Here is a 15,515-nt window from a genome sequence, read left to right as displayed (position 1 = left end):
GTGTACTCTTTTTCGAACCAAACAAAACCAATTCATGAATATCTTCACCATCACGGGAAGATAGTAACATAAACCACCCAAATACAAACAGTAACACATTTTTGGTCCCACAAAAGGACATAACTCTTTGTCGTTCTCCCCTTGACACATTGGATTTTCTCCATATTAAAATGCAATGCCATGACAGGGACAGCTTTCCAATAGTAGCTGTGAAAAGCTAATCAAACACCTTATAGAAAGACCCTACCAACTACAATAGATGTAAAAGTTTTGTTGAATAGGTACCCTCTGGTGGAGGCCAAGGGAACTCAAAGGAGTCGAAACTCTTAGTGCTCATAACTTGGGCCATCACGTATCACCCAAAATTATGCAACTTGCCGAATATGAGCTATTTTTGTCTCCGCTCCTATCTATATTTAAAAAGGTATGATGATTTTTTTTCCAATTTAACAAAAATCTTACATCCAAAGTTCAAAAGGCAAAGGCCAGATCCACAGCACAAAATTGACATTACAAGGCTTAAGGGGAGAAGGGTTGAAGTTGTTATACAAAATTGATAAATCCAAGCAGACACAAGAACACAAGGGCAAATAGATCTATCTAGTCTCTCCTGTCCAAATTTTCTAATTCTATACAACCAGAACTACAGTATTTTCCCTCCTGGCAAACACTATATGGCAACACAAGCGAAAAATCATTTACAGCTGGTTAACACGGAGTTTATCACATGCATGAGAAGGCGGATGCTGTTGGCTTCAGAAGCAGAGAGGGTGGGGAGATTTCGATGATGTCCTAGTATCTGGTACACCTGTTCAAAGATTGGTCTCACGTGCACTGCAATCATTGGATCAGCTGGGTTGATGACGACTGCAACTTCCGTCATCCAACTCACCTTCCTCGGTGTTTCCTTGGTCATATCACAAGCCAACTGCTGTAGAAGTGCAAGAAGCACTCCCTGGCTCAATGGTAGTGGAGAGATGGACAAGATCTTCTGCAGATCAACCTGGCAATCACAGAATAGAGTCAACCATATAATGTAGCTTCCGACTCATTTTCATAGCAAACAAACACCATATGAATCAGGTATTCATAGTCATTGCCCCTACTTCGGGCTATCGATATAATGTGACGATGGAATAAGAAAAATATGAGGCACAACCAATAAAGCCCTTCAGATCCAGCGTCATTAACAAAAATGCACCAGAAACCAGACAACCTAATAGCTCCGAGCCAAACATGTGAACTTGTCAATAATCCTTTTGCTTACTACCTTTGATTGATAAGGAGAAGGTATATATCCCAACTACAGAACAGGTAAAGAGAGCCCCATCATGGAGAACTTTGTAAATTTTTTTTTTTGGTTGAATAGGACTTTGTAATTGAAAAGGCTGAGGGGCAAAGACTAAATAAATACTAGAAATTGTACAAGCCGACAGGGATCACTTGAAAAAAGAAGCACTAGTCAAGCGATCCATAATCATTTCGCCTGTATTAAAGATTGACATAAAGAAGTGGCAGTGTGGCAGCTAATTGGTTTGCTGCTTTCAGTCCTTTCTCAAGAGTATATATAGCATAAAAAGTAAGACAAGAGTTTGAAGACAAACCAATGGAGCAGAGACTAACATACCTGACTACATAGCCAAGATACTATTGATACGTCACTTTTGTGTAGGGCTGCAGTAAAGGCTTCTTCATACTTGTTCTCAGCTATCAATCTGGATAACTCTTTAGTTGGATCAATTGGTGCCTCAGCCTGTTGCATAACATATTAAATATTTGTCAAGGATGAAAGGAACTTCAGATACGGAAGCACCACATGCTTTACAGATGATTTTCAGATAACAAAAGGACACATTTTGGAGCCTATTTAACAAGAGAATGGTTGCCGGGAACATACAATATCATGCAGACCGGGCAATGGCCCGTTACTCAACTGAGTAACCAAGGGATTTGCAACATTAGAACTTGCACCAGCAGTTGCGATAGCTAAGAGCTTGCGCTGGCCCTCAATAAGTTCTCCACTTAATGTCTGAGTCATCGATGAAGCTGAACTGATGGCATCCTGCAGTACAGACCCACACCACTTAAATGGATTATGCTATACAACAAAGAAATAGCAGCAAAAATTTAGCCATATGAAGACAGCAGCGCAGAACATGCTTTCTTTCCTATCAATTCTGTACACATCGATGAGAAAGTTCCATGATGCCACAAGGAGGATGATACCTTCAATTAGACAAGTAAAAACTATTCCTATAATGTACAACCAAAAAAGAAACAATGGAGAATTACATATGTGGAAATACCCACCCTTAGAGCAATGGCCAGGGGAGAGTGAGTAGACTCAAGTTGCTGCTGAGTAGCAGTGATATGTTTCATGAGTCCTTTCTGAATAGTAGCGTCAACTTGCTCGAACATTGCTTTGCATGACAACTCAAAAGCAGGTATTATGGATGCTTCCAAGCTGGACCTTAGTGTCTCCTGAAAGAAGAAAGTTTATTTAGCAAAGTTAGAATACTATTGCAGACAATTTCGAAATCAGAATAAACCACGAAACTCTCAAAGAAACCAAAGCCAGAAGCCATGGTATCAGATTGATATATACCAGTGCCAGAAATGATTCACCATTGAAGTTGAGAAAATTAATGCAGATACAATATCCGTATGCTCTAGAATCCAGACTTTACCCTTTTCTGGTTATATACATTATATTTATTTATTAAAATAAAGAAACTATTCTGGTGCATTAGAGACATACAACAGAGAAATCCACACATCACAGACATATCAGCATTTGAGGGAAGAGAAAAGAGCAGTAAATCCATTCACAAATTAATTTCTTATAAAGCAACCATTTCAGCTTAAAATTCCACATATGAAGTACTCATATCAATCTTAAGCCACATGGATAATCTCATTCTTTAAACACTGGAAGCCAGGTAAGTAAAAGCAAATCATTACTGAGATGTACTAGCCTTGGTTATATTGATCAAGTTTGTTCCCAACTAGTTTCAGTTAGAAACTCATAGAAAATATAAATAGCTTTCACATTGACGTAGATTTTGGCCGAATTTGATTTAAACTGGCACACACAAGCTGTTAAAAATGAACTTTTGGGTAGATGAAATCCCAACTGGACTACACCATTTGAGAACCTTACTCTTGCAATAAAGGTTAGCTTATAAATTTTTACCTTAAGCAAAAGAAATTGATACCAATTGGTGACTTATTTAAAGGAAACTTATAGGCGACTAGCAAATTACGGATGAAGAACTCACAAATGGTGAAAAAAGTTCTTGGAAGAGTTTTAAACCGCAATTACCTGGAGAGCCTGCTTTCCGAAAGTCTGAAATTGCGATTGAATTTGCCTCCCTAATACAGCTTCTAATTTGGAGTTGACCGCCTTCTCCAGCTGGTTAACTGTCTTATCACCCACTCCTTTCTGAATAAAAAGCACAAGAAAGCAAATTTAGAGACGTAAGTAATGCTTCGTGGCAACCGATACCTTTCACCACAAAAATAAAAAAAATAAGGTAAGGCAAGAGTTGCTATATGACTTCTGGTGACAGAAAAAAATGCTCATACCTGGAATGACTCTGTTATGGCCACTGGTATGCTCTTCTCAATAATTGGACTGAGTGCACGAACTACAGATGGTCCAATTGCAGCTATTTCCTTCTTTATAGTTTTCTCCAGCATCGCCGGCAAATCCTTGTTCACAGAGTTAGTGATAAGATTTGGAATCTGTTGGGCTCGGTCACGCTCTAACTTTTCATGTTTAGCATTTTCTTCTTGGAAACGAGCCCACAGAGCATCAGCATTTGCTTTAACAACTTTCTCCATATTTCGTCCAAGAGATGTTTCCAGTCTCCTACTCTCTTTGTTAAATGGGACAGACACAACTGTTGCCATCTGCTTCTGCATTTCCTTTTGCATGCTTATTAACTGTTTCATATTGAGAAGCAGCAAGAATCAGCCATCTAGAATATTCTCTTCTAGGTGTGAAAAAGGGTGGATGCTCTAGCAAGGTTGTATATGCTCATAGCAGCAAAGTGGAAGATAGTAATCCATATGGATGAGACGCGATCTACGATAATTTGGTAGTGTTTGGCTAGTCCAAAAGCTACTACAGATTCATCTATAAAGTAGACTCCACTGTCTCATCTTCGTAATTTGTACAGCTCCGCAACTGAAGTCTATTATTGGTCAATACCTGGACTTGCTCCCTTGAATCCAATTGATTTACTTATAATTGTGTATTTTGATTCTATTAGTACTTCAGAATGTTTCGAAAAGCTCAAGTTGAGGGCCATAATTCATTCTAAAGGAAGATCATCCCATTCTAAGAATGTTTGGCTCCTTTTGAATCAAATGCTTGATCTTGTGGTTCTTGGTGCTTCCAAATCATCTAATTTACTATTAATTGTGTTCATTTTGATTCTATTAGTACTTTGGAATGTTTGGAGCTCCAGTTGAGGGCCATAGTTTAGTCTAAAGGAAGAACATCCCATTCTAAAAAAACGTTTCGCTCCTTTTGGGTCAAATGCTTGATCTTGTGGATTATGGAAGAGAATATCCAGACTTGCTCATTGTACCTAACTCTTCTTTAGGGAAAACCGAAAGGAAAACCAATCACTAGAACCGATGTCAGAGACTCTCTCATGTATTAATTTCAACTTTAACAGATTGTTTCCACTATCAGTAGAATTCATCCATTTCCTTTTGAGGTAGCATTGAACTTTTGCTCAATATTTTGACCTATACTTGGGAAAAAACGAAATAGAGATCTATACACAGAAACTTCATATGTGTAACTAGACGTAAGCTGGAAAAAGGAGGGCAGGTATGATGTATTACAACAGAAACGGTGGAAAACAGCAGAGAGGGTAATTTGTTGTGCACTTCAAATGCCTAAAAAGGAAGAACTACTAGTTTATAAACTAAAGGTTACACTATAGTATCATACACGCAGATGTATTAACAACGCAATCAGCTTCCCCTGAAATCTAGACATTAATGCGAGACTTTTAATAACTCGAAGATGTCACACAAACATCATGATACACTACAAACCGTGAAAGCAATTTTTGAGGCACTGAAGGCCCATTGCATATGCTTGCATTTGCATACAGCCCGATTCCAGCTGAAGCAATAAATACATCCCAGTTTTTTAGCACCATAACAATATTGGAGCTGATAGCTCACACTAAGGACGGAAATATCAGAGAACATAAGGCGTCAGGAGGTAAATCAATCTCAATCATGTAACAGAATAATAAGGATACAAAGGACCATCAACATATAAATATCAAGTCATCATAAGCAAAACACAAAATTAACATAAATGCAAAGTCATCACAAGCAACACACTAAATCAAAATCAATCGCAAAACCTAGCCAGTGCAAACAAAGAGAGAAGCACTGGAATACCGCAGAAAAATGTAATGTATGAATCTTTCATGGACACAAATAGCAGAAGGACTAAAATAAAAAATGCAGTAAGTTCTTGTCATGTAAGCGGTAACTATCCATGTTGCATAGGACCCATTAGGATGAGCTCAGAATAGTCAAGTGGATGGAACAAGAATCGATTACCTGGTCAAGGGACTCCTGCATAGCTAACAACTGGGAAAATGCAACATCCGCTGATGGGGCACCTGAACTACTGCCTGGGTCATTTGATGAATCTGTGGAGTTAAAAGGACTTGGGGATGGGGAAGAAGGGCCGGACACTAGAGAAGTTTTTCCTTTCTGTCTTTTGGCTTTAGAAGTTGGGGCTAAGGACTGGGGAACAGCCGCTGGAGTTTCTGACTCACCAACCTTCATAAAAGCATTGTTTGTCATTCCTTCATCACTGTTAGAGGGAAACTGATCTGAAGACTCACTAACACCAACATCATTAGTCTGATGAGCTCCTTCCACGCTGTAATTATCAACGCGACAATCTCTAGCCATCTGAATGCCAAGATCAGAAGCCTGAGAGTAGAAAGACTTCTCTTTTTGTTCAGCAATAGTTATTTGAGATTCTCTACGGAAGCTGTAATCATCATTCTGATCAATTCCTGTCTCCCCAACAACTTTAACCTCAACCTCCGTGCTTGCCGTGTCATTATTGACGACCACATCTTGAATTTTTGCCTCTCCCATGCTCATACCTTGACTAATTTGAGTCTCAGAGGAGGATGGAGCCTTGGATAAAATTTCCGATGGAGTCACAAGATGAGTTGGATGCTTAAAAACCATTGGAGGATCTGGAACCACTGGTATATCATTTGACGCAACATTTTTGTCATCCTTCCTCAAATCATCACATGGAGCTGGTCCGTCGGCACCAATCTCCAGTCTCCTATCAGATGAATATTCAACAACCGGCTGATCACCAGAATGATCAGGGAATGCAGGACCGGGCTCAAAGCTACCTACTGGAGTTCTGAAACCAGAGGACTTCCGCGACAGCCTAGGACTCAAAGGAAGAGGAGGAGAAGCAATGTGGATTTGTTCAACAGTTCTTGGAGATGGCAAAGCACTTAGCTTTGTCTCTAAGCCAGAAGTAATGGTCTCAGGCAAGGTAGTAATTTGAGAAGAAGGCACTCTTGCAGGGGGCGCCGCTCCAGGGGCACTACCAGCACCGCTCGAAAGCACAGATGGAACCAAAGTGGCATTACCTGATGTTATCTCAGAATGCTTAGTTCCTTGAGAAACTTCCAAGTTAGCAAATCCATCAGGATTGGCAGCATCAAATGCGCGAGAGACATTAGATTCTGTCTTCTCTAACTCGGTGTTATCCAAGGGTGGTGGCAGGCACTGGGACAACGCCAATGCATACTGCTGAATGGCTTGTGTTTGGACACAATACACCTGCACAATGTGTTCCCCATCCGGTAAACTCTCGCTAGTTCCAGTGATACTCAAAATGGGCATTGTAACTGTAAATTCAGCCATATAGTCCATGCGGGTTGCAGCAGGATGAAGCCCATAATCTATGTGCACTGCATATATAGCATTCTTCTTTGCATTCGCAAGTAAAAGAAGCCCTGCACGAGGTAACGCCACAACTTGATTAAAGAATGCATCCTCAACCCGGAGTTCACCGGAACTCTTTAACTCCAAGGTCTGAGTACATTGCCAGGATTCAGAATCACTAGGCAACAACCATCCCTCTTCGAGGGAAGAGGTCCATATCTTGACTTCTCGATTCACCGGACCCTACAAATGATATAAATCAGCGTGAGATGTAATTAAATCTCAGGAGAATGCATTAACTTGGAATTCTGATTTATGAAAGGCCACACACTCTGTCAAAATTAGAACTTATCCTAAAGAAACCAACAATTGAGGGCAGAATGAAAACAGGGACCGTAATGTCAATAAAAGAGAAGCTGACCCCTGTGATAAGAACGATGTGATCTGGACGGTGGGGAGCAGTCAAAAAGGTGACAGAGTTGACAGCATGACCATCATGAGGCCTCAGAACTGCAAGTGGTAATGGCTTGCGGTCTTCCCAAATTTTCACCTGCAAATCAAGCGCTGCCGTAAGCAAATCTCATGTAGCAAGAAAAATCTGCGACGTGATTTGATGACACAAACATGGGTCTAAATGCCAAGCCCATTAATTAGGTCAATTGATAGAATACCTGCCCAATTTAATCACCTTCTAACATTAGAAAAACACTGTGCTATAGCAACCAACCTGCACCCTCGTCAATAAATTACTGAAGATAGACTATTCTGTTAAAACATTTTCTTTATGTGACGACAAAGCTATCATGTAAATGCCTCTCCCCTCTATGAAAAAATGAATGAGTGCTTCAATTCGTCAAAGACCAAAAGACATTGAAAACACTTTCTGATCCAAATTTTTTGATAATCTTACTATTTCTATTGATCCCAAATCATTTGCGCAGCTTCTAGAAACGACGGGGATCTATCACACCACAATAGTTACATATCAGCACTTCCATCACCACTAGACTCTTAAGGAAAAAAATTTGAATGTTAGCAGTAATGGAGGATAATTCATAATCGTATGTGTTAGTTAAACCGACCTAAGATAATACATTTATGTAAGGACAAATATGTCATTTATTATCAGGTTAGCTGCCTCAGCTAATCAGCATCTGTTGAGACCAAAGCCCAAGACGCCAGTCTTTTCAGATATTATTCATCTTGACAACTTGCAGAGTAAGCAAGAGAGGGATGGAGTCAACATCATTAACCAGGGACGGTCAAATCATAACGGACATTCAACATAAAAATATTTTATACTTTATCAGGGTAACCACTAGAATCATTTGGTTGAATCTCTCCGAGCAATCTAGATGAAGTAGATAACTTTTTATTCTAAAACTGACAAAAGATTTCCTCTTTCAATATCCAAAGGTCCTGGAAGCCGTGCAAAGCTAGCAAGCTCACCACAAAAAAAAACTAGAATACCACAAATGCATGACCATATTCGGGAGTAAAGAACTATACAAACCGTTCCATCCACTGAAGCTGAGGCCAGTCGGCTAGTCATCCATTGGCACATTGACAAATCTGTCACTACTGCATCATGTTTACCAACAATCTGGACGCCATCAATTAGCTTATCCATGGGACACTTTAGAGGTTCCTCAGCTGTGAACGATTCTGCTTTACCAACTTTTGTGGTATCGATCTTCAGGATACGGTTTCCAATTGCAACCATCAAAATTTCCTGCAGTTTTAAGTAACCAAAAAAAGACGAGTAAACTAGCAAGTCAAAAGATTAAAACAAATACCAACAGAACACAACCTGGACAGCGGATAGGTCTCGTAAAACTTTTTCTTACTTGCTTGTGAGGATGCCAACATAGTCGTGGATGCACAGGTTCTTCCTCTCCCACAATCTGAACGGCAATGACAATTTTCCCCGAGATTTGAGCCTTCTCCTCCTCCTCTGCACCTTCATGAATCTTCCATATGAAGATCCTCCCGTCAATGCTTGCACTGCAAAAGTTAAAATTTAGCGCACTTCAACATATACCCATTAAAGCGGCTTTTTTATTTTATTATATGGTTGTCACAAATTACCTGGCCAAAAGGTGAACATCCTCAGCAAAGAAAGCCATATCTGTTACTCTCTGAATCGGAAAAAAGAACAATAAAGACCTAATCGAAACACGATATCCGACCATAAATGAAAAGACAACGATAAAGTTCAATTTTTCCATTCAACCCGTGTTCTTACTTGGTGGAGAGTGATGCAGTGCATAAACAATCCATGAGAATTACCGAACTTACGGCGTCAACCAACTCGGAGATCTTACAACTACTCTCAACAATACAGAGCATACAAACTGAACACCAACACAAGGAAGCAGGGAGATCGCACCTGTGTATGACCTCGCAACAAAGACCTCAGCGCGGTATTTATATTAAGAACCCTAATATTCCCCATCTTCAACCCGTAGCATATATAATTCCGGTTAACGGCAATCTGACGGCCCAAGACCAAACCCGGATCCGACACGTACTTAGTAATCGGAGTGACCTCGAGCTGAGGCTGAACTTCACCCTGCAATCTAACGTCGATGTCGTAAACCAAATGATCGCCGATCAAATGCCGACCTTTCGGGAGCTTACTACTGAGCATCCGAACTGGCGCGCCGCACTGCGCCGCCGCGAAACCGACCGGCGGGGCAGAAGGGGCCGTCGTCAAGTTCAGGTTCGCGTGCACCCCGAAATCGGACGGGGCGGACGGCGACGGGGCGAAAGCCGCCGCCGACGACTGCGGAGCCAGATCGTGGGGATTAGGGTTAGGGTTTTGGGTGCCCAGGAGGGCCATCAGCCGGGCGCCGCTCGAATTGGGATCGGCCGAGGGCGAGGGCAAGGGCGGGGCGGGGTAGGACGAGATGGGCGGCCGCGGCGGGGGCGGCGGGTGGTGGAGCTGCTGGTGCTGGAAGAAATGGAGGTTCTGCTGCTGCTGCTGCTGCTGCTGCGGCGGCGGCGGCGGGGGAGGCGGCTGCAGGGTGTAGGGCAGGTAGTGGTAGGGGAGGGGGCCGGTGGGGGGCGGGTAGGAGGAGGCGGTGGGGTATGGAGGGGAGGAGGAAGGGATGATGGGGTTGCTGGAGGAGGGGCGTAACAGCTTCTGGAGCTCGAATTGCGGGTTCTGCTGGGGATGGTTGGGGTTACCGGGGGACGCCATGGAAGGTGTTCGATGAAATGACTAGGAGAGAGAGAGAGAGAGGGAGAGAGAGAGAGGGAAGATGAGTCCTTGCCAATCGTGGGTAGTGGCGAGAACTGAAGGTGGGGGGGTCGGGAAGGAAGGTGGGTTCTCTCGTTCTTGTACGGAGAGAGAGATTCAAGAAGAGGGGGGAGGGGACATGGATCCGGCGATTGAGATCAAGATTCAAAGGCGTCACCTTTATCACTCTCTCTCTCGCCTGCTGTGTCTCGGCGACCCAAGTGACCAATCTCACACCAGAGATAGAGAGAGAGAGAGAGAGAGAGAGAGAGAGAGTGTATAAAAAATGGGGGGAGAGAGAGAGAGAGAGAAAGAGAGGGAGAAGGAGAGTGCAATTTGGATCGAAGTTTGGAGAGGAGACGGAAATGGGAGTGCTCTAGCATGGACTAAGGTGGGGTGGGACATGGAAGGGGAAAAAGAAAGTAATAGAACTTCCAATAATGATATTTATCATCATTTTCAACCCCTTTTTATTCTTTTTTCTCTTTCGATTGGCCGATGATGACATCTTATCTTTGGCCGGACTGAGTGATATTACCCGTGAACATATTGAGCAATATAATATGGAGTATTATATAACATTGCGATTTTAGCTCTTTCTGACAAATCATTATCCTAAACGTATGTGACTGAATATGACAAACATACATTTTATATCATGAAATATAAGCAATCATCTTGATGGATAAATTTACACTTCGAAAAACTGTCAGATCTTGTGCAGGCGACATGGTTATTGCAAGTCCCATGTAGTCTTTTCTTTCTCGGTAAATTTAGTTGCCAGCGCACAAAACTGAGGAAAGCCCAATTAAAACCCATCAACGGCAGCTGGGCTAAAAAACATTACAAGACTAAACAAAACAGGAGACGAGTAAAAGAATGATTTTAACAGAGAACAGCATTGCAAGCAAGCTGCTGCACCAAAGAGCTCTGACATGTGGACACAAAACTCGAGCTTTTTCCATTGGAATTTGCAAGGACATCTTCACCCAGACAGCAGTGAGAATGATATCCTGTGTGCCCTATTATCAACTTGAGGAGCAACATCATCATGAATAGCTGTACTCCTCTCCCTCCAAGGCCAATTTCAGTGACTTCTTGACAAAGGACTTGCCTTTCAAATACATCACTGCCCAGTCCAACTCCGAATTCCAATCTCCAATAGCACGATGAACGCCATCAGCAACATATAGAAAAAGATTCCAGACTATCTTCTTAGAGGAGCAATTAAAGAACAAATGTGCATCAGGAGCCAACCCACAGAAAACACTAGGTGTCGATCACTGGCTTCCACTGTTTAACCCTGTCAAGAGTCTGCAATGGCTGTTGCATGTCTCGGATCTATTTCATTTGTGATGAATAGATATGATTACTCTGCTTTATTTTAATGTTCCTGGAGATGATAATCGGTGATCATGAGCCCGGCGCCTGACTGAGCCCCCGAGACCTGTAAGACATGAGGCATAAATGGGTAAAATTTTGACAAACTAATTTCTTCTTCGCCTAGCCTTGCCAATCAGACCAGAGCAGAACCATTCATGCCCAATACAGAAATCATGGATAGAATTGGACAAGGAGTTTTAAATTGGGAATAGCAGGCCTCACCATTCTGGTCTCGGTCTTGCTTATTGATCAGGTCTTGCCCTATCAGTGCAAGCAGCCAAACCGACAACCACACCCGGAAAAACTCCTTCCATGGAAACCAGTTAAAATAGAACTTTGAAAAAAAAAAGAGAAGCAATAGTCCATCCGAAGTAATAGCAATAAACTCAAAAGATACCTTGTGAAATGAAACAGAAGTTCCATTTGCCACAGAACGGACAATGGATGAAGAGTTTATCATACATTATTCAACTATCTTACACTTAACATTAGAAAATCAGCTAGAACAACTTTACAAGTCATGAGATAATCTCAAAGTACTTCGAGATAAGAGATTGAAATTAAAAGGAGGCCAAAATGTGCAAGTCAGATCGACACATTTAACTGCAACAACCTCCGCTTTGAGGTGGAGCACCATCTCTGCCGCCTGAAGGTCCTTGGATTCCCCCGTATCCAACTTTTATTCCGTAAGACTACAACAAGGACCAAGCAAGCAAAATAAGTTTAAACCAGGAAAGCAGAAGAATTGAAATCCAAGACACTTTGACAAAGTTTATGCAATGATGGCAAGTCCTTGCAGATATTTTCATCCTATTAACTGAATGAACACGGTTACTTGTCTAGATGTTTTACTTTAAACACAGGTACAGCCTCAGACCTCCAAAGTTTTCACAAATTTGGGAGAGAGTCTACCTCATTTGAGACATCCAAAACACCATCCTGGATTTTCTTGTAGATTGTTGCGGCTGTCTTGATAAACGCCTATGCAAAATTTCTTCAAATCAGTCGTCATCGTAAAGAAGCATCTGAACAGACACATAAAAGGAAATAATATTCTCTTTCTACAACATAAAATCAGGATATTTCTCACCTCTTCCACATTTTGAGCAGTTTTGGCAGAGGCTTCCATGAAAATCAATCCATGCTCTTTGGCGAACTGTTCACCTTCCTCTGTGCTTACAGCTCTTCTGTGAGCAAGATCGCACTTGTTACCGATAAGCATAATCGTCATGTTAGCATTTGCATGCTGCCTTGCGTCCTCCAGCCAACTAGCCAAGTGATTGAAAGTCTCTCGCCTGAACCATACAATAATCAGTACTGTCAAGTCCAAACACTCGATCTGAAAGATATGTCAAGATGAATGAACTACCAAACACAGGGCATCATAAGACTAAAAGCACCAAAAACCTGAGCTACCCTACTGCATTTACATACTAGGAATATATCGGGCTGAGAGTTGAATCGGCAGACCCAAGAACATCTGCATCCCCCCGCTACCCCCACTCCTTATACTTACAAGATAAAAGTTACCAATGAGAGGGCCTCTTTTCCCCTCATTTTTCTTTCAAAGATTCCTAAAAAGCTAGACTGCCAAAAAATGATTACACAAGTTTGGGAAGAAAATAATACCGTGTGATGTCGTAGACAAGCAATGCACCGGCAGCCCCTCTGTAGTATGATCGGGTGATAGATCTGAAGGATTCTTGCCCCGCCTGGCAAAAGTATTTAAACTTTCATATGAGATAACAAAACGATTAGACATTGGAGAAACATATCATTACAATACCGAATTCCCTTCCTAGTTTCACCGTGTTCTCAATGTTATTTGATGGGGAGACAAAATCTAACAAAGGAATTGTGGACTTGACAACAGCAACAATGATGCAAGATAACGAAAAACCAGCAGCGAACTAGCCAGTGAGACATCAGCAATTTCTAAAAGCTTAATGGAAGCCCACACAAACCGGTCCTTCTTTGTATTGAAGTGGAAGAAGTTGCTTCATTCGGCCGCGCAAAAGTTAAATTCTCCACATAGTTTCAAAAATACATAGAGGAGAGATAACCAACCGTATCCCAGATCTGCAGCTTAATCGGTTTGTTGTCAATTGTGATCATCCTGGCTCCAAATTCAACCCCGATTGTCAAATCATGCACGGGCTGGAAACGCTTGTCGGTGAACTGAAGAAGAAGGCATGATTTCCCCACTCCTACAGAGAACGAAAAGGCGACGAAAAGTAAAACACACATGCGAGATGCCGAAAAGACTTCAAATTTCAAAAAGGGTCAGTCTCAAACCAGCCACAGCACAACAGATTGAGAAACTTAAAATTTCAAAAAAGGGTCAGTCTCAAACCAGCCACAGCACAACAGATTGAGAAACTCCAATCAACCAATACACACAGCAAACGCATGCCCATCAAACGGTTTCGACACGAAAGCCTAAATTCACCATAAGCGCACGCTTAAACTTCACCAATACCGAACTCCAGAAATCATCAAAGATCATCATCAAGCCAAGTAATTCTCAATTCACCCTCCACGCCCATCAACCCGAATAACCCGAAAACGCGAAGCTCGAAAACCAAACGACCCAAAGCAAAAGATGCAACCGCGCATCACTATCTAAACCCCTCGTCACGAAGGCAATACGAACAACACCCACGTCGCGAACTTCGCAGACGAAAAAAACGCACGAAGAGATTCCGCGACGGACAATGCAATAGGAAGAGAGGCCGGAGGCGCTAACCGGTGTCGCCGATGATGATGTACTTGAAGAGGTAGGCGTACGACATCGCCGGCGCCCACAGAAGTTCGAAGAACGAGAAACTCCCCCGGAGACGCCGCGCGCAACCGGAGCAGCCAAAGCTCGAACGTATTTGAAGGAGCGAAGAGAGAGAGAGACAGAGAGAGAGAGAGAGGGAGAGTCAAAGGAGAGAGAAAGTCAAAGGAGAGTCGTCGCTTCGTTTCGACGAGGCTTCGGATCCAGCGAGGAAAACGACGATGGCGGTGTGCGTACCTCTCTCTCTCTCTCTCTTCGCGGTAGATCCTCGCTGTCGTCTCCGGCTTCTCCGCCACCCCGCACGGCGGAGAGAGAGAGAGAGAGAGAGAGAGAGTGGCCCACATCATATATACGCTCGCTAAATTTAATCTGGACCGTCGAGATCTTGGAAAGAAAAACATTCGCGTCGGATTTCACATGAAATCTACCGTTTTTTAAATTACTCGAATTTAAATTAATGTGTAAACTAAAACTTTTTATTAAAATAATTCCTCATGGAATGTCGAACCAAGCATATCTCGTGCCGTGCATGCATTTATGGGGCGCGTACAAATAGTCCATCGTCTTTGATCCGATGTGTAATGTGATTCCTGAATTTTTAATTTTTTCATTGTGACCCTGAAACTTTACTCCAATGTGCAATGGGGTTCCTGAACTTTTATTTTGCTTTAATGTGATTCATGGGCTTTTTGTACATATTTAATGTAATCATCGAACTATATGAAAGTATGCAATGGTGTCCCTAAATTAATTCAATATCAAAGACGACATCGAACATTTTCATATAATTCAGGGATTATATTGAATAAATTAAACGTTCAGAGACCACATTGCATAATGGATTACAGTTTACGGACCATTTGTGTCATTTTCCACGTATAATGATACGTACAAACATTTATTACGCAATTGGCCATGGTAAAAGCCTTATATTAAAATTGGGACGAGATAAAATTAGGAGGATCGAGAGAAGAAATCTTTCGAAAGTTCACGATAGGGATGAATAAACTTTCCAAATAAAAAAAAATCTAAAAGCATAATATGTGTCAATTTATTCGTACCTATCCTAAACTTGCCTAAAAAAAAAAATTCTTTGACCCTACATCAACATGCATTAATAACGTATCGACTGCATAAGGATGAGATCGA

The 15,515-nt window shown here is 41.9% G+C and overlaps 2 protein-coding genes across 3 annotated transcripts; both read right to left on the bottom strand.

The window, feature by feature from the left end:
• Positions 1 to 413: 413 nt before the first annotated feature.
• LOC115686355 (enhancer of mRNA-decapping protein 4-like) lies at positions 414 to 10,476 on the bottom strand. The gene is made up of 12 exons (XM_030611616.2): positions 9,353 to 10,476; positions 9,052 to 9,101; positions 8,811 to 8,967; positions 8,477 to 8,695; positions 7,385 to 7,513; positions 5,596 to 7,206; positions 3,586 to 3,945; positions 3,323 to 3,442; positions 2,311 to 2,481; positions 1,898 to 2,062; positions 1,628 to 1,753; positions 414 to 1,003 (listed from the first exon to the last, which is right to left on the bottom strand). The coding sequence occupies exons 1-12, from the start codon at positions 10,163 to 10,165 to the stop codon at positions 695 to 697; spliced, it is 4,230 nt and encodes a 1,409-aa protein (XP_030467476.2). The 5' UTR covers positions 10,166 to 10,476; the 3' UTR covers positions 414 to 694.
• Positions 10,477 to 11,985: 1,509 nt separating this feature from the next.
• Positions 11,986 to 14,656, bottom strand: LOC115686339 (ras-related protein RABB1c-like). Of its 2 annotated transcripts, none has more exons than XM_056307466.1 (6): positions 14,334 to 14,656; positions 13,655 to 13,794; positions 13,217 to 13,299; positions 12,678 to 12,882; positions 12,500 to 12,581; positions 11,986 to 12,279 (listed from the first exon to the last, which is right to left on the bottom strand). In XM_056307466.1, the coding sequence occupies exons 1-5, from the start codon at positions 14,377 to 14,379 to the stop codon at positions 12,501 to 12,503; spliced, it is 555 nt and encodes a 184-aa protein (XP_056163441.1). In that variant the 5' UTR covers positions 14,380 to 14,656; the 3' UTR covers positions 11,986 to 12,279; position 12,500. The 2 variants fall into 2 exon arrangements, with proteins under 2 accessions (XP_056163441.1, XP_030467456.1); XM_030611596.2 differs by having other exon boundaries at positions 12,500 to 12,568; positions 14,334 to 14,654.
• Positions 14,657 to 15,515: the final 859 nt, after the last annotated feature.

Source organism: Syzygium oleosum, unplaced genomic scaffold, assembly GCF_021117445.2.
Source record: "Syzygium oleosum isolate NSW1041296 unplaced genomic scaffold, Sole_v2.1 Sole_v2.54, whole genome shotgun sequence".
NCBI classification, from domain to species: Eukaryota; Viridiplantae; Streptophyta; class Magnoliopsida; order Myrtales; family Myrtaceae; genus Syzygium; species Syzygium oleosum.
Note: the sequence above shows the minus strand (reverse complement) of the source record. Positions and strands in the feature narration are given on the sequence as shown.